The sequence below is a fragment of the Uranotaenia lowii genome, chromosome 2, assembly GCF_029784155.1.
Source record: "Uranotaenia lowii strain MFRU-FL chromosome 2, ASM2978415v1, whole genome shotgun sequence".
Taxonomy (NCBI): Eukaryota; Metazoa; Arthropoda; class Insecta; order Diptera; family Culicidae; genus Uranotaenia; species Uranotaenia lowii.
In genome coordinates, this window is record NC_073692.1 from 215,671,362 (window position 1) to 215,695,531 (window position 24,170).

A 24,170-nucleotide genomic window follows, 5' to 3' on the forward strand; every position below is an offset into this window, starting at 1 on the left:
GAATGCCATTTAGAACTCAGCAAATAATCTAGAGAGCTTACAACCTTCATGACTGATAATGGGATGTTCAGGTTTACTAGGCTAATGTTTGGGGTAATTTGTGGACCTGAACTATTCCAGAGGGAAATAAAGGAGCTCCAGCTGGCAGTACAAGCTCAAAATTCAGCAGCACACTCAATCACCAATTCCTAAATATCGAATCTCTAAATGCTGGGGGCTTCTAAACGTCTATTTTGTTTCTTTTATTGTTAGCGTAAGGGGGAGATGTGTAGCAGATGACTGCTAGTGTCTTGTCCCTCGGACAGAGTTAACTGCTGTCAAGTTGCTGCTAAACGATTCTCTCGTTCAAAAGTTGACCAGAACTTGACCTCTTCAAATATAAAGGCGTCGTCTCGATCAGCCTTACCAAACGGGGAATAAGCTTCACAACAATCTAGTCAGGTTGTTACCCTGACGGAAGACTGGAATCCTTATACCTCTGATTGCTTAAGGTAGTTTTAACTCTCCTTAAGAAGCAGAACAGAAATCGCCAGCTCGTATCCTCCAACAGGCTCCACAGTGTAGCAAATCCGTTGAAGCAACATTAGTTTTGGCTACATTTCCAAATTTTACAATCTGCTCTTTCTGCTCAAAACCAGGGCGCATCAACACGTCCTAACCTGACCCAGAGGATTCATCAGCCGGGGACGACGCCTTTGGAGTCACCGCTCTGTGTCATCCTCCGAGTTGGTGGTGTCACCATCGACAGCCCCATTCGAGGCGGCCAATCAGGATTTATCGATAAAATATTGGTTTCCTGATTTGAATATTTTATGACCGTGCGGGAACATCATCACGGTTACGCAGTTTGGGAATCCGGTCGGTCGTTTTGCGTACGCTGCGCCGTGCCGGCAGCCGGAATGGCCTTTTTTCCGGCTCGCTGAACCACGCTGATTCGGAACTGGGATTCGGATAAAAAGTGGAAAAAATACTGAAAGAAATAATAACCGTAATATCAACAACAGTTGAACCGAATGCATTTCACACGCGCACACACATCTTGGACAGCAGCCTGAGCGCGTTTTAAAAGCGCCAGCTCGTGACCATAAAACATACGCATCGCCATCAGTTTATGGTTTATGGTTTCCGGTTTGATCCTATACAATAATACGGACAGAGCCACACGAACGAGCGAACATATTTACTCGGGATATATATCCTGGCAATTGGGTCATTGGCGATGTGATTCCGAGCATTGATTATGTCGCTGAGTGGTATTTTTTAGTCAGCGTCAAGCGACACGTGTATGTTTGGTAAGGGAACAAAAAATTCTCAATGACCGGTCATTTATCATTCAAAACAACATTAGTTTTTTTTTTTCTCTTGAAATTGGAAAACCAAACGAATGAAAAATCTGATTGAAATTCAAATTCAATTATTTCTGATTTCTCTCTACTTTCAGGTTACACCGGCAAAAACTGCCAGTTCGAATCGGATCCCTGCAATCCATCTCAGTGTCTGAACGGCGGAACCTGCGTAGGAAATTCTACTCACTTCCGGTAAGTGCAATACATCTAACCCCATCCGGAATCGTCCACCACTCGAGCCCATCAAATCCAATTAGTGCACAATATCGGCGTTCGACGGATGGATTTTTTTCGTCTACCCGGCCACCTTTAACCGGCATAAGCTTCGGATTTGTCTGGCCGGAATGTGCCTTCAAGCTCTATCAATCTCTAATTCAATTGATCTCCCATATCCGGATAAAGTGGTTCCATTGATCTCGGCGTTTTCCCCTCTTCCTTTTTCCCATCCGTGACTAATCAATTAACCGAGTTATGCTCACCGGTCTGTCGGTGGCCAACCGAATAGATCTGAAGCCGGAAGCGTCGCTGCAGAAGATGCCGATACCAGAGACATGAGACCGAATCCGGAATTGTGTACTAATGCTTGTCACGAACTTGTCATTTGATTTGTATTCCTCATATCTTACACTTTGCCTCTCTTTCTCTTCCAGTTGTGACTGCACTTCCGGCTACACTGGGCCGCTCTGTCAGCACAATCTGAACGAGTGTGAATCGTCCCCATGTGTCCACGGAATCTGTGTTGACCAGGAGGACGGTTTCCGGTGTTTCTGCCAGCCAGGTGAGAACGAACTATATACCGTCAACTGGGGCAACATGCAACAATTTTCAACTTCAATGGCTTCCAAAAAACTTATGTTCACAGTTAATCGTATCCTTTATGCATCAAAAGTTTTAAGGATGCTGGGATATCAAATTGGTGTAGTTAGAAAAATTATAGGTTTCTTCAGTTATTTTTAATTTTCTAAAAACATGCGATTTTCACCCTCCTTAGAAAATGGGGTAACTTGCAACAAACTTTGTTTTTAATGAAAAATCTTATGAACACGTACGAAAATTCATAGTTTTTAATATATTTGCAATGCCCTAAAGACCATTACGCATGACAACACCAATTGCAGTAGTTTTTGGGTCTGTAAAAACAAATTTTCACATTTTTTCTGAAAATAAGGATGCTGCATACATTTAGGGGTTGAATAATACTACGAAAAATTCTACAAGCTGAAATCATAAAAATAAATGTTTGGATGAATGAAATTTAAATGTTTACAAACGCGTGATGCAAAACATTCATATTCCAGCACATGGAAACGAAATTTACAAGGTATTTCTTTGATTTGCATTTTGTTGCATCTAATCCCAGACACCTAACTGAATTTTAAAAATATTCATTTAAAAAAATTGGGTGATTGTTCGAAAAATATTTTTACACCAACAATGTTGGTATAACATGAGGAAACCTGTAAAAAGTTTGTAGGTAATTTTATCAAGCCGATCCGTCATACTGGGTAAAGTTTTTTTCGGCATCAAAAAATGTTTAAATTTGTACATTTATTGCTCGATTTTTCAAATTTTACATAAAAATAAAAAACTTAAGACAACTAGCTTAAGATGCGAGAAATTATGTCATCATCATTTTGTTATCTTTAAAAGATAATTTTATTACAATACATTAAATTAAAAATTGATTCAATGTAGTGTTATATAAATGTTGCATCGAACCCCGCTGTTGCATGATGCCCCGTTTGACGGTATGATTTGCTGATTTTCATTATCACTCCATCTCCATCCGTCTTATCAAGCATTTCAGCAACTGAATGGAAGATTTTCGTTTGCAGGAGAGTAATTTTCTCTCTAGGTGTCACCTGATATAGAACAAAAATCAAACAAAATACTGCGTGAAATTTGTTTGATACCAATCAGAATATTTTATTATTATTTGGTATATCTTCGTTGGAACGCAGGAAAATATAAATATGCAAATCTGCAGTTCGTTCAAATATTGACGATTGATTCTGATCTCCGCATGTCTAGCCGCAAAATTATTAGAGAAGTAAATGCTATCAAATTTTAATCATGCCGAGACACAAAAATGAACCATGTCGAGCGAGGAAATGTTTGTTATATTAATAAAAAATTGCAATTTATAAATCTCAACAAAAGATAATTTCCTTTGAAAAAATTCATTTAAATCAAGTTTTTGTTATAGAAAAAAAAATATTAGGAGGAGGAATCCATTGGAAATGGTTGTTTTGAATGTTTTCGAAGCTTGAGGCAAGGACTGTTAGTACTCTGTAATCGGACGTTTATTCAATTCACTTTAGTTATTCGATGTTTTCTTGATGAATATTCCACTAATCAAATGCATCCTAACGTTATTGAATTAAAATTCACAAATGGATCTAAATTTAAATGCTTTCTCACTTTATTAAAAATTTCATATTTACTCAAAACTGAGTATTGGAATTTAATGAACTATAGGATCAGGATGGCCAGCGAGTTTTCATTTTTCAATTTCCGTTTTTCCCGGTTTTCTCAAATAAGATTTAATGATTTTTCCAGGTTCAAAATATAAAAATAAATTTTGTAATCAGATTTTTTGACTAAAAAACTAGCCATTTTTATAAAAGTTGAACGTAAATTTTCAATAATTGAATTTAAAGGTTAAAAAAAGTTTAGATTACAGTGATGTTTTTTTTTTGGAATTTCTACAGAAAATTGCAGTATTTGCAGAATGATATAAAAAAGGGTAAGCAAATAATTCTAGTTATCATGACCTTAAAATTATCCTGCGAAATCTTCTCAAAAATTGTTATCTTCTTATCAATTCAACTTTGTTTTTTTATAAGGGGAAATCCTTATTGATAACATGGATGGTGGTATTTTCATTCATGGCCGTATTAAGGGGCTTGAGAGCAAAAGGGGCAATTTCCCCGAGCCTCTTGGCTCAAGAGGCTCCCTGAGGAAAACTAAAACTTAAGTAGTAGTTTAAAAAGTAAGTATTGCAGAATTTGTCCAGCATTTTTTTTGCTTAACAAATTTATGCAATACCTGGCAATATCTGGGCAAATCTAAGCGGAATTCGGAAATAATTCGAAAAAAATCAATAAGAGAGTGACCAAATCCAACTAAAATTTTTTTTTTACTTAATTAGAAACCCATCAGCAGCGTAAAAATCTGTTTCCAAACTTAAAAAAAAATTTACAATTTGTATGAACAAGCACAAAAAATTTAGACTAATTTAGAGACCTAAGTTTGCTTTATTTGTTCACATTAGTTCACAAATCTGGAATGTAGACAAAATAAAAAAATACAGAAATTATGCGTTAATTTATTGAGTTCCATTTTAGAATTCTTATTCAAATTTGAATTTAACATTTAAAATTCTAATTGAAACTTTAGCAACTGATTGAACTCAAATTTCAAAATTTTGATTCTGATGGCCTTTTTTCGTTATCATTTACAAATTTCATAAAATTCATTTCAATCTCATTTTCAATCTTATCTTATTCCAGATTTATGATTCTGTGTCTTGAACATTTAATTCCATTCTGAGTTATTGTTTTCGAAAGTAGCTTTTGTCACATTTTGAAGAACTTTTGACAAAAGCTTACTATTTTTTAATAAAATGAATAAAACAAATTAGAGGACGAATGACCATGTTGGTTAAAATCCTCTATAAATAAACAAATTAGAATAGAATAGAATAGAATAAAACAAATTTTAGTTTTAAGTGTTAATCAACCGCATTACATTTTGAAAGTTTTACCACATTACATGAACATCTAATTGGATAACTTTCAGCTAACCATATAACATGGTAGATTTATTTTATAAAGGCTCAATTCAAAAGAGTCAAAAACAAGTATAGTAACATCGAAAATCTCATTGTTAAAATTATTCAAAATCAATATTCTTTTATTAGACCTTTGTAAAATTTTACTTCTCAAGAACATTGGTTCATTAACAGGTGAGATGGGACTGAATGAATACTAAATTCATATCCATTTTTTTCACAATTCAATTTCAACTTTATTTGTTCCAACGAATTCCAGTTTTTTTGGTTGGGCTCTTTAAAATTGTTCCCAAATTTAAAAAAAAATTTGGTACATGGCTGCTCAAACTGTCGTTTGAACAAATTTGATCAACCATTAAAAAAAAAACCCAAAGTAGTTTCGAACATCCTAGTTTTCGAGATATGAATTAAGTAAATATATCTCTGATTTCAACGTGTGAAATTTTCATTGTGTATTAACCTATGTATTTCTTTCATCAGTTGAGTCGCTGCGACGATTACGGCTCCCATTCTTAAAAACACAACACAAGGGAAGTGAATATTCGGCACAAAAATAAATTATGAGGGAAATGCCTGAATAAAATCCATTGTAATTTAAAAAATAAAAATAAGTGATCTTTTTATCCAAATTTTATGTTTTTTTTTCACTGAATATTAAATCAAGTGGGACAAAACATGTCAAAACAGATGTTAAACTATTAGAAATAGCTTTATTTTATATCGATATAGATGAATGTCTAATTTTTGCTAGATGTCATCAAAATAGTTGACAAAAACAAAGATAATCTCTGACTTCAAGCATACAATACTTTCTTCGACACTACGATTTTTTAAAAACTTGTAAAAAATAGGGAAAATCTTTACAGAAATTAGGAATTATTCTCAAACATACAAGAGGAAAAAGAAATAAAATTACTTAAAATTAAAATTTTTATCGATTTACAACACCAGTGTTCAAATCGAATCAAACGAATAAATTTAGTCTAAATAATCATTTTATAACAGAAAATTTAAAAAATTTCGAAGAGACATTTGTTTTTTATTTATTTGATTTAGCAAAAAATTTGAACAAACCCTGGTAAAATGCGGAAAGTTTAAATAAATATGTGGCCATCCCGGTCAGATTTTACTTTTCTCGAATTCTTTATTTGATTCTTTTCAGTAAAACTCTTAGCGCACGCTGGAAACTTACTCAAATGAGCTCAAATTTGGCCAGACTACTTGAAAATGGCGTTGTGATCAGTGAAAAAAGCCGAAAAGTGAACTAGTCTACTGGATATATCAAGCAAATTTGGAATAAACGTAAATCAAAGTATAACGCCATTTACAAAGAAAAATACACGGATACATCTAAAATGTTTTACTGAATCCATAAGTTTTTCATGATTTCAAATGTATTTCAACAAAACTTTTGGATATTTTATAAATTATCCAACATCAGTTGAAAAATTTGAGAAGTCTGTTTTTGTATAAATTTGAAAAAAAAAATAAATATTCGGCCTATTCGGCCGAATATCTAGCTCAACTATTCGGTGAGCCTATTATTCGGCTTAAAGGTTTTTCGGCGGTATTCGGCCAACCGAATATTCGGTACATCTCTAGTTTAAAATACATGCATTTAAAATATTTTTAAATGAGCTGGAACAGCTCAGAGCCCTGAAATGTGTGCGCTGAGCTCAAAACTCCCGATTTTCAAGAAATTTTCAACTTGTCTCCGCATTATTTTCATGAAATCAAAGTTCTGACTTTTTCTCGCTATTCCCGAACTGTTCCCATCTGTAAATGAAAGACTATGTTGTAAAAAACTGTTAAAAAAATGTCATCATGATGAAATGAATGAACTTTAGGATTCAATAGGTTTTTGAAACTGAAAAACAATCTATAAAGAATTTTCCCGGTTTTGATTCGTAATTCTCGATTTTTTTCCCGGTTTTTCCAGTGCCATTTTCAATTCCCGGTTTTCTCGATTCGCTTGCCACCTTGCTATCGTTATTCATGTATGTATAATAAATTTTCACGTAACCAAAATTTGTTTTGTTGATTTATAAAACTCGTTAATGCATATAATTTTTTTAATGAGAATAGCAATTTTAAATTCAGTGAAACAATGTCATAATAATTCAAATATCACAACTTAACAGGTTTAAAACTGTTTTTTTTTTTAATTTTTAGAAAAGATTCAGAAATAATTTTTGAAATTGTTGATTGATTTCAAATTTAACAAATTTTGTCTAAACATTGTCCCTGAGGAGTAGGAAATGTTAGTGATTGATTGAGATTGCAAAAATTTTAAAAATTTAAAAATTTTATAAAAGAATAACAGTCATTTTCAATAAAACTACTTTAAAAAAATTGATATTTGAGTTTTTATTTTGTGTTTTTTTTTGTTTTAGAGCGACAGCGATTGAAAACTTTCATAAAAAGAAATAATAAATCAAATCAAATGCTAAATTGTTTGGAAAAAAATATTAAAACAAGACCATTGTTAAAGCTCTGTTGGATTTGGATTGACTATTTAAACACACAACATTGAATTAAAAATACAATATCGCCTTGAGGATCAAGAAACGGAATCATTATTCTTATCCGTGGACTGTCACAAACTATTTAGGTGATATTAATGAACATTAAGCGAAAATGCCTGAATTTCTACCAAAACTCCAAACCAAAACTTCCAAACAATTTTCCAGTATCGTTAATTGCCCAGAAAAACCAAATTCAGCATAGTAGGCACATAAATATGTTTTTAATAAAAATTACAATAAGGTACAAAAACAAGACTCAAAAACCTGATTAGTTCGAAATACTCGAAATGTAAAAAATAGAACTTAAGCTTTTAGAAATGGGACACTTTCTTTTGCTGATAGCTCGTTTACTAGTAATCAGATGTTCAGAATTTTGACTGCATTTTGCTGCCTGTGAAAAGTACTCTCCGACCTATTTTTTCAAAATTTAAAATTCACACGTTTTAGAGATATTTAGGATGCAAGAGAAAAAAAAATATTTTGCACAGTTTCCTTCAAAATCCACACCCACAGAAGAGGTTGCAAAAATCCAATGCCTATTTAGCAAATCTCTGTGCCGATAATGCGCTGAAATGTGCACTGTGCCGAAGACGGTATGTTTGAAAAACCGTAACTGGCATAAGGACTCGGCTCCCAATCAAAATGATGACCACTACATTCAAGCGTAACAAGAAAAACATTTTATGGGATTTCCTTCCTATTGGATAATTCATCCCAGAAACAAGAAAATAAAAATTAAAACCACAGCGCTGTAGTGAGAATCGAACTCACATCACCAATTGTATCGTCTTGCCAGTCCGACATTCTAACCAGTGTACTATTCGAGCTTCATGCAGGACGAGGTATATTTGTCATAGGCTTTCTGTTACCGATCAATCACAAAAAACGTACAACGGCAGCTTCCCGGCGTTTGGCCTCCTTTCAATGCATTCCTTTGTCTTGCGATGGAAACGGGAAAGGGAACGGGAGTGAAGGAACGGGAAACCCATTGAATGAGAACTGTGCTTTGCTTACTGCCTGCTATTACATACACACGCTACATATACACAGCTGCTAAAGCCGGGCAGCTTGGCCGGTGTTGTTTGCCGGTAAATTGAAGGAATGTTTTTGTTGTTGCTTTTGCTACATACACACGCACAGCTTAGCCGTGTTTGCCGGTTGATTGAATTCGAAGGATGTTTTTGTTGTTGCTTTTGCTACATTCACACGCACAGTGCTCGGTTCGCTGGCTGCCTGGTGTTGGCCGGTATTTATTTCCATCCTTCTTCGGCTTGTGATGCGATGGGGAGGGACGCGAAAACGTTTTTATTTTGTTTCATTCAGACATACGCAATTCGGTTGCGCTGGGACTTAATGCCGGTGGGCGCAAATCGAATCAGTGCCGGTCGCGTTATCTTCTTGTACCAATGATGCTATGAAATTGACTACACGCCATTGGCACAGAGGCTGAATTTTGGGTGCATCAATATCAAAATGATCGTTGACAAAACCATTGATATTTAAAGAATTACTGTGTGTAAGTGGTGGAAAACAATGCAAACAATGTCAAAAATGTCCACTAAGTTCAAAGCAAGCAATGAAGTGAAGCAAATGACCGGCAACTACGGTTATGAGTCACCTGGAAGGTCAAGTTGCACACCAGCATTATTTATTTTGAGTAAGCGAAAAATTAAGGGTAGATCGCTGAAATGTCCGAAAATTTTTTCTCCGGAAATAAATTTTTGGAATAAATTTTCATTTATATTCATCTGTTTGATATTTATTAATCCTTAATCTGATGGTTAGCGACACATTTTATGTTTCTACTTTTATGAAAGGAATTATTTACGCATTTGGGGTTTTCATACTTTTAAGTCATTCGTTGTTATTTTATTACGTTTTAGACACATTTAAATGTTTAGAGGTTTTGTTATATTTATAATAGATACCTACTTTTTATTTTTGTTATTTCAATCTTTGTGAAGATATTTCTGTCATATCTTGTATCTTGTTTGTATTTGTTTTTTGGTTTTATGGAATTTAAATAATTTTAATAATTTTTACACCCAAAATTCAGCCTCTGTGCCAATGGCGTGTAGTCAATTATATAGCATCATTGGTACAAGAAGATAACGCGACCGGTGCTGATTCGATTTGCTCCCACCGGCATTAATCTCCCAAGTTAACCGAATTGCGTATGTCTGAAAGAAACAAAATAAAAACGCTTTCACGTCCCTCCCTATCGCATCACAAGACGAAGAAGGATGGAAATAAATACCGGCCAACACCAGGCAGCCAGCGGACCGAGCACTGTGCGTGTGAATGTAGCAAAAGCAACAACAAAAGCATCCTTCTAATTCAATCCCTTCAATCTACCGGCAAACAACCACGGCCAAGCTGTGCGTGTGTATGCAGTAAAAGCAACAAAAAAAAAACATTGCTTCAATTCAATCCATGGGCAAACAACCACGGCTAAGCTGTGCGTGTGTATGTAGCAAAAGCAACAACAAATACATTGCTTCAATTCACCGGCAAACAACCACACCGGCCAAGCTGCCCGGCTTTAGCAGCTGTGTATATGTAGCGTGTGTATGTAATAGCAGGCAGTAAGCAAAGCACAGTTCTCATTCAATGGGTTTCCCGTTTCCTTCACTCCCGTTCCCTTTCCCGTTTCCAACGCAAAACAAAGGAATACCTTGAAAGGAGGCCAAACGCCGGGAAGCCTCCGTCGTGCGTTTTTTTTCTGATTGATCGGTGGCAGAAAGCCTATGACAAATAGCCCTCGTCCTTCATGAAGCTCAAATAGCACACTGGTTATGATGTCGGACTTGCATGACGATATAATTGGTGATTTGAGTTCGACTCTCCCTACGGGCGCTGTAGTTTATATTTTTATTTTCTTGTTTCTGGGATGAATTATCCAATAGGAAGGAAATCCCATAAAATGTTTTTCTTGTTTCGCTTGAATGTAGTGGTCATGCATCGTTTTGGTTGGGAGCCGAGTCCTTATGCCAGTTACGGTTTTTCAAACATATCATCTTCGGCACAGTGCACATTTCAGCGCATTATCGGCACAGAGATTTGCTAAATAGGCATTGGATTTTTGCAACCTCTTCTATGGGTGTAAATTCCTTAATTTTTTTATTCTTTTGTGTTGTTGATATATTTTATGAACATTGAAAAATTCAAAGTGCAATGTTAAGAGGTTTGTCAGAATTATAAAGGTTCCGTAGGAGGGGAAATATTAGGTAAGATTATTTCAAAAGACCTTTCGATATTGGCATATAAGCTAAAATTCAATGTTTCCAAAAACGAACAGAGTCAATACACGTTTTATTTATGACTTCATGCATACGTTTCGAATGTATATACATACAATATGCCAATATTTGAATGTTGAAAATTGATTCTTAGAAATTGTGTTGAGCGTTGTTTTACTGAAATTAATATTTATTTGGCCTAAAGGGTAAAGAATCGTAAGGGATGAGAATTCCGAAAAAAATATATTTGGCTTATTAATGTGTGGTGGTACATGCTACTCTTTCCGTATCTACCATTTCATAGCAGAGTTTGTTCGTGCCGATCAAAAATTTGCTATGTGATCATAATGGTTCTATTAAATTGTACTCGCTTATTTCACCATCTTTCATTTCTTCTAACTTTCTTTACGTCAATAACATTATTTTTCACCAACGAGGCTGCAAAATTAATTAGATAAAAAACGTTGATTGTTTTCAAAATTGATAACAGTGCATCATAGTATGGAAAAGTAAATTCACGTCACTGTAGGTTCTGTCAAATTTTTAAAATCAACAAAAGTATCATGAATCCAGCATAAATAATTACTACAAAACTTATCGATTTCATCATTTAATTGCAATATGCAACTGTTTCTCAAACATAATGATTCGCAGTCTTTAAAGATACCATCTGTTCGTTCCTCTCTGGAGCCACCACTTATAAGAATACCATATTCTTCCATTTTGTTATGTTAAAATGGTGATTTTTTTTTAAGAATTCAGAAGTCTATCTGCAGTACGTTAAAGGGTTCTTTAATCAGAACTGTTGATTTAAATGAAATTAAATCCAATTAAAGCAAAAATCGTTCAAATCCGCGCTCAACATACATGCTGCTAGGGTTTCTGGTGGGATGCAATTAATCAGCTAGCCAAAGTAGTTTCAATTAAAATTCATTCCGCAACGTTCATCCATCCATCGAATGAAGGCACTACGGGGTACCGCAAATGAAAAATATCGGCTCACCGGCCACTTCAATTTCGTGAATAAAAACCAACTCCGAGAGCATCCGCACCGGCCGTTCATCGTTCTCCGGAGCCCATAATTTAATCTTTGGTTTGTGATGGAAAATAAATTGCACTGTGATGGTCCCAAAGCATGAATTTGGACCGCGCCGCCATCTAGGTACATATTTGACGAAGGAGGAGGAAAATTCGTGTGTGGGTGGTGTGGAAAGTAAATTTTCCCTCAGCCCACATGGAAGCAACCGAAGCTTTCCCCCCTGGAACGATGCACCGAAATGTTCAAAGTTGATAGGACCTTTTGACGCGGGAAGTTTCGCAAAATTCTCAACTGCCAACGCATAACCACTCAACCGATGGAAATTTATCGAATTTGTCACGCACTAGTTGAGCATGATTCGATCCAAAGTGCATCGAAGCTGAATTAAGGCTAAGTCGGAAAAATTCGAGAGAAATCTAATCCACAAGCGTTCGACCTTAAAAGGAGTCATATGGCATAAGAAAAATTCTACTAGATTGAATTAAGCCATTGAAAAAACCAAAGACCTGTTAAATTTAAAATTTAATCTTTTCAAACTTAAAAAGAAAACTATGTTACTTAAAACATATCCATATTCATGATTTTTGAAACAAAAATTTTTTGTTAAATAATTCTATTGTTTAAGAATTAGGTAAAAACTTAAACTAAACGCATTATTAAAAAGAACTTTAAACAATTCGTTAAATTGAAAATATAAAATTGATCTAAATTTAAGGATTATGCAATAGAGAGTTTTCTTGTAACAAAAGTGAAACAATTCAAATTATTAGAATAGTAGTTAGCGGATTTCATTGCTATCAGCAAATTAAACGAACTATTTCGTTGCTAGGTCGTTAACACAGCTGTCATGCTCGTGTTACGAAAATTCTGACTCTGATCATGGATCCTGAATATGATTCAGATAAAGTTATAATATTATCCTAGATCAGAATGAGTGGCCAGAATATTCCCAATGCAGATTAGGATCAACTTTCAAGGTTAAACTTTGTCATCCATCCAGTATCCTAAATCAGGACTAAAATCTAAGACATACATATAAGATTACAACCAGGGTCCAGGAACAGCAAAAAACCAATATCAGAATCAGGATAAAAGATTCAGGAGCGAGGATAGGGATTATGAACGAGATCCAGAAACAGAAATCACTATCATGATCAACTTTCGATTCAGATCAGTATCCAAGATCATCGAGATCATGATCAGGATCAGGATCAATATAAGAACTTATAAAAACCCAAAATAAGAATTTAAAATCACAATTCAGGATTCAGAGAAAGGATCCAAGATCTACGATCAGGATTGAGATCGGGTTCCAGTACCATGATCAGAATTCCGACTTGTAAAATAATTAGAATCTTCAACATTAAAACACGATGATGTAAAAATTTCTTTAAAAAAATATGAATCAAGTTTTCTGAATATTGTAAAATTTTTGGTTTTGGAAAAATTATTTATCGAAAATTGAAAACAGTCTGAAACGAGATCAGAACAATTATTGATTAATCGGTTTTTTTTTCAAGTTTACCTTTCAGATGACCGATTTGACTTAAAATTGATAGTTTTTTAATCTTTCCAACGGCATGTTACCCAAAAAATTATACCTAAATCACACAAAGGGCACAAAAATGCTGTTTTCCAGTGATATGGATTTGTATTTCCTTGATTTCCATGTTCCGTGCGGGAATGTAGAAGAAATTTCAGGTAAACAATCTGTTGATACTTACGATTTTCTGGACTCGAATTTCGCGGCCACATTGGAACAAAACCAAAACCGATTGTTTTGGTTTCATTCTCTTTCGTCAATTCGCATATTGAGAACAATAGCTGTTCACAGTTAATGATGATGACAACAATATAAATGTTGTCATCATGCACGCTAAACTCCGCCAACACAGCTAGTTGTTATGATTTACCCTGCAGTGTTGGCAGTTTATTCTGGGTGGTTAGCCCAGAATGTGATAGTATTTAAGGAATGACTCTGAGTTGAGAATCACCTAGGTTAAGCGACAAGATTGTTAATCGCTATAGGTCTAAGTTAGCTTATAAGGACTTGACGAATGAAATAAACAATGTTCAACTCAATTCCAACACAAACCTGCGTTATTCTCTCATACTTTAACACAATCGAATTTCTTTAAAATGTTCAAACCGTTTTTTCTTGATTGAAACTGAAGATAATAGTTAATTTTAAGTTCAATGAAAAATTAAAACAAACTGCTTGTTCTTATCTCTAGGGAATTTGGAGAAAATTTAAAATGTTCGGGTAAAGCACATTATTCGAATAATTAACAATTGTTTAGTACACCCAGCAAGCATGAAATCGTATCCGAAATGATAACTTAAGTAATTTACAATGGTGTTGCGAATCGCAATTCCAACTGCAGAGTGGAAAGAAATGTCGTATAACATGTCATTTTAAATCGGATATGACAGAAAATCCGCCATGTTTGTAAATTTTGAAATGATTTTGCTCCCACGCGAGCTTCAAATGAAAAAATCATCGTCATGTTCTCTCGGCAACCAGCAGTGCATCCAGATGGATAAAAATCATATGGTAATTGAGTTTTATTGACCAATGAGAGAACCGGAAAATATTTTCGCTGGCAACGATTTGAAGGCTATGAGAGCAAAATCTAGCGCTCTCTTGCATTCTTTTGGAAGGTACGAATAAGGTGTCGGATAGCGCCCAATTGGTGTAGTTTTCGTCGCATTAGAAAGAAATGAAATTTATGCATGTATATTGCCTCCATTTTGGATTTTAACCTTCATGCGATCATTTTATAATGTATGTGGAACGTATATCAAAACAGCATGAGAATGTAGCTACAAAAAATGTTTGCTGGGCATTGTACTAAATAAGACAATACACTTTCGGTGGTGACGGTGCACTGGGTAAGACCTCGGACAGGCAAGGCGAGATGAGATACTGTAGTGAGTACGATTCTCACCATATATTTTTTTTTATGAGTAATCGAAAAGGATGAAAATTCAATTCCGTAAAATGTTTATCTTGTTTTGCTTGAATGTAGTGGTCATGCATCATTTCGCTTGCGAGCTCGAGTATTTAAGCCAGTAGTGCTTTTCCGAATAATCATATTATCTTTGGTTAAGGTTGCAAGAATTTATTCTGAACGTATCTGAGCCGGACAAACTGAGCAATTTTATATAAAAACCTGGCAAAATTCGGGCATTTTATTTTAAAATTGACGACCATAAATCCGTGCAGTATCCGAGCAAATTTCTCAAAACCCAGAAATAACTCAACCAAAATTAAAAAAAAAAATGAAAAAAAAATTTCTTTTCATCAAAAACCCATAGACAGATTTTGAATCGTTTTCTAAGCTTCCTTAGAATACATGGTTATTTCTATGGAATTTGCTTAAAAAAATTCGTTTAGAAGCGTTCGTTGTTTATTGTTTCTTTTTCATTTGCCAAATAAAGTGAATAAATCCGGGCACAATCCAGGCATATTTCGATGAAATCCTGGCAACCGGGCCGGACCGGACTATTCCCAAATTTTGTTTTAAATATCCGGGCAAACCCGGATAAAACCGGACAATCTGGTAACCTTATCTTTGGCACAGAACACTTTTCAGTGCATTTTCGGCAAAAAAAAATCTTCTAAAGTAGCAGTTGAATGTCGATGATAAAGAACTTCAAATCAAAAACAAAAAAAAATACGAGTACGTTTAAAAAAACCTCAATTCCCCTACTTTTTTTGATAATATTCGAAAAAGCATACTCTGACTGTAAAATTTTAAACAAAATGAGACTTATTTAAAGTGATTTCTTTCGAGGAATCGAATGAAGGCTATTTAAACCACCTTATGCTTCGGAAAATGGAGAAATGGAATCTATTTGAAAAATGGAAGCGAATTGAGGGTAAAATCAGCCATCATAACTCCATTTTCTGAAGCGTACGGTGGCTCAAACAGCCTTCATTCGGTTTCTCGGAAAAAATCACATAAGTAAAGTCTCATTTGCTCCAAAATTTTCAGGTCCGAGCAAGCTTTTTCTGAAATATTTGAAAAATGTTGGGAAATTAAAGATAAAACAGAAATATGAAACTTTAATTTATAAGTTTGAAATTCGTGGATAGATCTCGTTTATTAAAATCTAATTTTTTTTTTGACGAAAAACATAAAAATCCTTACCAAAATGCCTTGCATGAATCGTGATTAAATTTATTCCTAGAAAAAAAATAAAACGAACACTTTTAACATTTTCATTGTATTGGAAGACTATTTCAAGTAAACTACCATACTCAAATAAATGAAACGGATGGAGCGATTCGATTGAATATTCTTTTTCCACTTTTTAACTTCCAAAATTGAATTCATAAACAGAATTGCGTAGGGTGGCTGAACTTTCCTCAGATAACTATAACATTTCCGTAGCTACAGTCAGACAATACAAGAAAATGCACAATTAATACGTAAATTGATTTCTTAAATAATCTTAAGTGAATACTCATGGCCATCAGGCAAACTCGTAAAAATAATAAATATAATTGATGTGAATCAAAATTATTCAGAAAAAAAATTCAAATCAATCCTGTTTTCGGTTTCATTATTCTGAATAAGAAATTTTAAGCAGTCTTGTTTGAAAATTTGGAACAATATTTCCGAAACTCCAGAAAACGTATGATAATTTTATTAATTGAAAACTCCAGAAAACGTATACAATATAAAGTTTAAAATAACATCAGAATTGAATGCTTCAGGAATAAAAAACAGTGCACACAAATAGAATTCTTAAAATATAACATCATATGTAAAAATAAATTTAACCCCCACTAAAAAAAAAAATCAGATCAAGTCAGAAATTACCCGTGATTAAAAATTGATAGTTATAAATCATCTTAATTTACATTTCTATCCGTCATTTTTTAACAATGATTGAAAATTTCGCAGGAATATCTTGAACTTATTTGAATTTTATATAGTCACGATCATTAAGTTAATTTGAAAAAAAAATATATAAAAAATATTCAATTTTATTTAAAAAGTTATTAAAAAAAAGGCTAAAATATTATTTGAAGAAGATCACAAAAATGACAAAGTTTAAAGGGTGATACGGTCAAAATTTGGTCAATATCAACTTGACGCATTTCTTTCAATTTTGCGTTTAAAGAACCTGAACACCCCTCATTTTGAAGGTGTGTGTGTGTGTGTAGAATGTTGCTCCTATTTTGATTTTGGAATTCACTCTTCAGTTGTCAAAATGCCGTCCAAGGAAGAAGAGCAGCGTATCAAAATTTTGCTCGCGCATCGCTAAAAACCGAGCTACTCGCACGCAAAGCTGGCAAAATCGCTAAAAGTTGCCAAATCAACCGTTACAAATGTAATTAAAGTGTTTGGGGAACGTTTGTCGACAGACAGGAAGTCTGGATCGGGGGGAAATCGAAAACCGGAAGCCGCTGAGACGACAAATAGTGTTGCCGGTAGTTTCAAGCAAAACCCTAACTTCTCTCTCCGAGATGCTGCAAATAAGCTGGGTGTATCGTCTACAACCGTGCATCGAGCCAAAAAACGAGCCGGACTATCGACTTACAAGAAGGTAGTGACTCCAAATCGCGACGATGAACAAAATACGACGGTCAAAGCGCGATCCCGGAGGCTGTACACGACGATGCTGACGAAGTTTGACTGCGTGGTAATGGACGACGAAACCTACGTCAAAGCCGACTACAAGCAGCTTCTGGGACAGGAGTTTTATACGGCAAAAGGAAGGGGAAAGGTAGCAGATATTTTCAAGCACATGAAACTGTCAAAATTCGCGGAAAAAATATCTGGTTTGGCAAGCCATCTGTACCTGTGGCTTGAAAAGAAGCATTTTCATAGCTTCCGGGACTGTCAACCAAGAATTGACGTGAAAAAGTGTTTGAATAAACGTCTGCTGCCTTTCCTGAAGAAACACGGTTGTTCCGTACTGTTTTGGCCGGATTTGGCATCATGCCATTACAATAAAAAGGCCATTGAGTGGTACGCCGCCAACAACGTGCAGGTTGTTCCCAAGGACAAGAACCCTCCCTACACGCCAGAGCTCCGCCCAATTGAGAAATACTGGGCTATTGTCAAGACCAAAAAAACTGCTAAGGACGAGCAGCAGTTCAAGGCAAACTGACTTTCTGCGGCGAAGAAGGTGGACAAGGTGGCTGTACAAAATCTGATGGCAGGAGTTAAGCGTAAGGCCCGGCAATTCGGATTTGGAAAAACGGAAGCCAAACTGAATATTTTTCCTGAATTTCAAACTTATTAAACTTGAAAAAGAAATATAATTTGATTTTTTAAATAAACGATTTCACCGATTTACTCGCGTTTTCCCTTGACCAAATTTTGACCGTATCACCCTTTCTTTTATATTTCATGAAAAAAATATGATCAACTATTTAACTATGAAATAACAAATTCAATTTATCATAAAAAGCTCAACGATCAATTAGAAACCGATTGAAATATAACCACTAATATAACTAAGGAAATCCAAGTTTCGTTTTAAATATTGAAAGCTCTGAAAAAATCTCTAAAAAAAATCAAAAATTGAAATAGCAGGTCTATAAAATTCTGTAAATCCACTTGAAAATTTAAAAATTGTCCTTTGAAACTCGGGTAGATTTTTTTTTTTTGAAAAGTTAAACAAAATATTTATTTACGACAGCTTGACTCACCGCTAATGTTATCTTTGGGATTTCTCGTTGATGTTAATCGGTGATGTTTAGTTATCAAATTGTTTCTCAAGATAGTTTAAATAAAATGGTAGACAGAAACGTAAGAAATAAAGCGATTTTTTCTTCAAAACATCACCGAACAACATCAACGAGATATCCCAAAGAAGAAAACAAAGAATGGAGATGATTTTTTCAAAGATTTTTTTTAATGTTCTTGAAGTATTTTTTTAATAAAAAACGTCTTGCCATTTCAAAAACAAGTTCATATAATTGAATTGATAACTCAAGAAAACCGTCTTTTTATGCCTATGTTTTATTGACTGTTATGGATGATTTTGGCGCTTTGAACTCGAATTTATGTTAGATATTGTCTATCACTTCTAGTTTCGGTGATATGGCGTTTATAATTTAAAAAATTAATCAGATTTTAGTGAAATTAATCTTTGATAACTAATGAGCTAACAAACCTACATAAAAAAAAGGATTTTGAAATTTCTATTCCATTTCAAAGCAGTCAAGGAATGATATTTTGCCTAGATATTCTCATTTCTGAGATACAATCATCTAAAAAAGTTAAATTCAATAATTTTAAAAATTTAATAGTATTTCTGACTTAACTAAAGAATGTTAAAAAAAGGGTTAATTTCGTTGGACTAATTCGTTGAAGCCTTCAAGCTTCAATTATACTTTTACTGTAAAAAATATTTAAAATTCAATTTGGTTTATAACTTCTTTTAAAATTCAATTGAATTTCCGTGTTTCACAAAATGCGAGAAAGTAAACAATGAGCTAATTTTTATCACTTTTTCCGCTGAAGTCAAAATTTCTTGCGGTCTCAGAAAAACTGTCGATTGATTAAAAGCCTTCATTTTTGAAAGTTTTTTCACATTTAACAGTTTTCTATGAAAACTGCTGAAATTTCTCAACTGTTTTGCTTATTTTGAAAGTTATTTAATAAAGGTGATGGCTAAAAAACTTCTGCACATTTAGGTACAGGGCAACCAAGCTATTCAAATCTAGCTTTTAAATTCATTGCACCTCGGAAAGTTTAAATTTTGTGGCCTTGTGTTATTTATCTAAACTGTTGACTATTGTGAGTACTTAACACGTGTCATATGGCTACCAGTTTGTTGTTGTACTAAATTACTATTTGTTGAAATAATACGTAAAAATATTTTTTGAGTCAAAGTTGTTGGTATAAAATACTGAAAATGTCCAGTTACATTTCCTAGTTAAAACTCGTTAAGACGAGATAAGGTTGTTGAGTGTCAAGATTTAGTTTGTTGAATCTCAATTCGAAATTTACTAACAAAAATTATTTTCAATTTGTAAACGTCTTATAGTGTCATAGAGTAAAATTTCTTAGGCCTAGAGTGATACATGAATGAATTCCGCCGGAGGCGATCCATTTTTATGACATGTTTGTTAGCACTTATTTTAAAATATCTATTTGAATCAAATAATTTCCCGTTACGACAGAAAAACTCTATATATGATTCCTTTGTTATAAGTGTTTGAATGTACATAGAAAACTTTTTAATTAATTTATTTTATTAAATTTATTTAAATTCATAATCAATAAAAAAAGTTACCTATGATGTGGAATGGGTATACCTACGCACCGAATCGTTTCGGGACTCAAAACCTCTTCCAACGAACATCTATCGCATTCAAGAGTTCCTGTAATTCAGTACTCTGCAATTGTCTTAATTGCAGCAATAATCACTAGCCAGCCAGACACAGCTTCTGATCAAACACTTCTTGGCTCCTCAATTCATGGATAGCACCCTGCCGTGTTGATGCTCGGCTATGGTCGGAGTATTGGGTTCGCTTAACGGAAATAGTGGGTTCTCTGCTAAATGGCGAATTAGTACGAAACTGAAAACGTCCATCAAACGGCCAAAGTCAATAGCCGCCATCCATTTCGGGACACGACGATTGCTGTCCAAATACCTATCTAAGCATCTATGTGTGGATGCACCCAATATGTTGGTTCTCGGTAGAAACCGGAACAGATAGTTTAGGCGTGCCACCGAAATGCCTTTAATTAATATCCGCAGCAATGCACCCACTCATTCACATACACGTAGCCATACACAAACAAATTCCTCCTGGGAACATTCTAAAGCAATAAGTATTTCATGTCTCTGTTCTGTCTTCTCTCTCCATGCTTTCCCTACGCACGCAGGATTTTCCGGTGAGCTCTGCAATTTCGAGTACAACGAGTGCGAGTCGAACCCGTGCATCAACGGTGGTCAGTGCATCGATAATATCGGCGGATTCTCGTGCAAATGCACCCGCGGATACACCGGAAAGCGCTGTCATATTAAGGTAGGTACCGAGCCATAGTCAGAATGGGTGTTCACCGGGGCGGAGCGGGTGTGGGAAATAATTTCATTTCGATGGAAGAGGACCAACGTTAAGGTATTTGATGTTCGAAGACTTCATGTTGGATCGAATGCCATCGTCAACTAATGATGACAATTTGATGATGGGACTGTATTTAAAGGTGCAAGTTGTTTAATGGAATACGATTTGAAATTATATATTCTTAAGGTTCTTTACGTCGTAAATGATGTTCACTATAGTCAGCAAATTGAAAAAAAAGTCCCACCAGCAAAAAAAACTTTTTTTTTATATCTATTTATAGGGGAGATAAGGGCATAACGAGCACCAGGGGCGGACTGGTATACTTATTTTCTTAAATAAATTTTCAAGAGGATCAATTTTGTACTTCCGATACTATAATTTTTCAGCAAAAAAAAATCTCCCTATCATCTTTACAGATATATTAAAAAAACTAACTAGATTCTCAAGTGACAAAAATATTATAATCCTAAGCGCCGGAAAATATTCTCTTAGGATCTTTGAACCATCTTTATCTTTAATGTACGCACTGCTATATGATGTACACTAGACCGCTGCAACAAATGACTTTTTGCTCTCATATGTTTTTGCGATGCCTTTTGGGTCACCAAGCGTCAGTGTAAAATTTGAGATGATTTGGTTGATTCCTGAGTTAGCGCAACACGTTTCAATTTTGTATGGAAATTTGTATGGAAGAAAAAATTTTTGCACATTAAATCATCCAGAAAATTCAAATAAGCTTGAAATGAAATCGTTGTAATTGTAATTGTTGATTTATTTACACACGAAAACCTTTTAGCAATTAAAGGCCTTTTCATAAGGTCAAGGAAATTTTAAGTACATTCGAAACAAAGTATTACATTTCTGAACAACTGTTAGTAGTTCTTTAATTTTTGGTTTTGACTATTCTTAAGCTACATTTTTTGCTTACATGACAATCAGCTAAGAATTTCATTCAAAAAGTTATAACCATTTCAAAATAAAAAACTTGAATCCATTGAAATGAATTCAAAAATGGCAGACTTTGCTTGCTAGAGCTATCAATAATTGCATGGAATGTTTTTGCAAAGGTTTTATAAATCCATAAATTCTCTGGCATTGCAAAACAGTTTTTTGAAATTTTGTATTTCCATCCTACGGTTACACAGTTTTAAAATAAGCCGACAAAGATGCAAAAATTAAAAAGAAACAATTTTGGAAAAATAATAATTTTGTATAACATTGAATAACTTTTCTCGGGTACAAATTAGGTTTATGTTTTTTTTTTACATGAATTGTTCTGCAAGAATCAAGGAATATATTTCATCCAAAGTTGAATTCTTTGGCTCTTTCAGTACATCTCTGACGATTTTTGAATGAATAATTTTATTTTCCCATCCAAATTTCCATACAAAATTAAAACTTGTTGCGCTAATTCAGGACTGAATGGATCGCTTCCAAAATTTTCATTGCTATTTTTGGCAGTAAAAACAACCAAAAAAAAGTTATGGGAGGTGTAAAAATTTTAGAATTTGAAATTTCCATACAAAGCTTGCAGCGGTCTAATGTACACATTGTTGCTCAAGTTTCACCATCATTACATTTTTGATTTTTCAGTATAACCAGTTTTAAACTTTTTACTTTAATTTGTTGACTCAAGGCCAGGGATTGAAATGTTCTCGCTCAAGCGGCTGATCATCAAAGCTCTTAAAGCTCGAGAGCGAAGAAAGCTGAGAGCGAAGAAAGCTGAGAGCCAGTTTTCGCCCACCAAAAAATACTCAAGTTATTTAGGATCTTCAATAAATAAATGTCAAGCTTTTCAAGAAATCTCAATAATTTTTTAATAACGAGTTTGCAAAAAGCTGCAGCGAATTTCTATTTGCCTCACCCAGAAGAAAAAGCGCCAGCTCCAGCGTCAGCCTTCTTCTTCTTCTTCTTCTTCGTTTTGATCGTTATCACGTCAGTTTTGACGATAGCGGGGAATGGCACAGCAGTGTTGCTATATTGCCAGCGTCAACCTTCTAAGCGCAATAGCGATAAAGACAAGCCCGAGTTGAACTTGCATGTTTTTGGTTCGAAAGTTGCTGAGCAACTACTCGAATTCACTCAAATTTTTAATTTAGGGAAGATAAGGGCATAATGGCCACCTCAAGGAAAACGCTTAATTAACCATAGAGAACAGCTATAATATGTGAATCATATCATTGTTTCGTGTTCAGACACTCAAATAGCCTATTACTTAATTGGATGAAACTTGAAAAAGTAGATAAAATCGTTTAAAAATGCATTTTAAATTCACTGTAGGGGCATAGTGAGAACACCCCCCCCCCTGAGGCAGTATAAGCACCATTAATTCGGGCACGATTAGCGTTTTTTGTCGGGGAATCTTGCAGCGAATTCGACTCGGTGAAGTCAACTGAATAATAGAGCTAGAGCTTGACTTGTTCCATCTGACGATTTGGCCTATTGGTAAGGTGTCGGAAAGGTAATCAAGAGACTCGAGTTCGATTCCTGGTCAAGGTGATTTTTTTTTTCATTTATCATTCATGATAGATGCATTTTGCACTGAACGGTGAGGCGTAGATTCATCCAACAAAGCAATAACAAAATAATCTAGGTCTGTTTGTAGAATTCAAATTTACGAACACATGCTCATAAATTACGTTTCTGGTGTTTTGTTTGACGGATGATGTTACTAGCCGTATTATGTAACAATCAAAAAAATAAATCATGAATGATATATATGTGAAAAAAATCCCCTCGATCAGGAATCGATCTCAAGTCTACTGATTACCTCTCCGACATCTTACCAATAGGCCAAATCGACAGATGAAACAAGTCAAGCTGTAGCTCTACTGTTCAGTTGACTTCATCGAGTTGAATTCGCTGCTAGATTATACGACAGAAAACGTTCATCCTGCCCTGATTAATAGTGCTCTGTCCGCCCCAGGTCAACAAATTTAAGTAAAATTGTGTTTTAAAATTGATAAAAGTGAAAAATCAAAAATTTTATGATGGTGAAAATTGAGAAACTATGTGTAAATCATGTTGCAGTGCGTACATTTCAAATCAAGATGATTTCAAGGTCATAAAAGCTTATTTGATGGTGCTCGAAAATTATAATATTTTCGTCACTTGAGAACCTAGCTGGTTCTTATTTGATATTTCTGTAAAAATGAAAAGGATATTTCTTATTGGTGAAAAATCAATAC

General features: G+C 34.5%; 1 protein-coding gene across 4 annotated transcripts in view; it reads left to right on the forward strand.

Moving 5' to 3' along the window:
- Positions 1-24,170, forward strand: part of LOC129746044 (mucin-2-like) — a 639,333-nt gene that overhangs the window by 484,765 nt on the left and 130,398 nt on the right. For all 4 annotated transcript variants that reach the window (XM_055739468.1, XM_055739470.1, XM_055739469.1 and 1 more), the window contains 3 exons: positions 1,442-1,538; positions 1,997-2,124; positions 20,801-20,943. In XM_055739468.1, the coding sequence (XP_055595443.1) occupies positions 1,442-1,538; positions 1,997-2,124; positions 20,801-20,943 (368 nt within the window). The remainder of the gene's footprint in view (positions 1-1,441; positions 1,539-1,996; positions 2,125-20,800; positions 20,944-24,170) is intronic.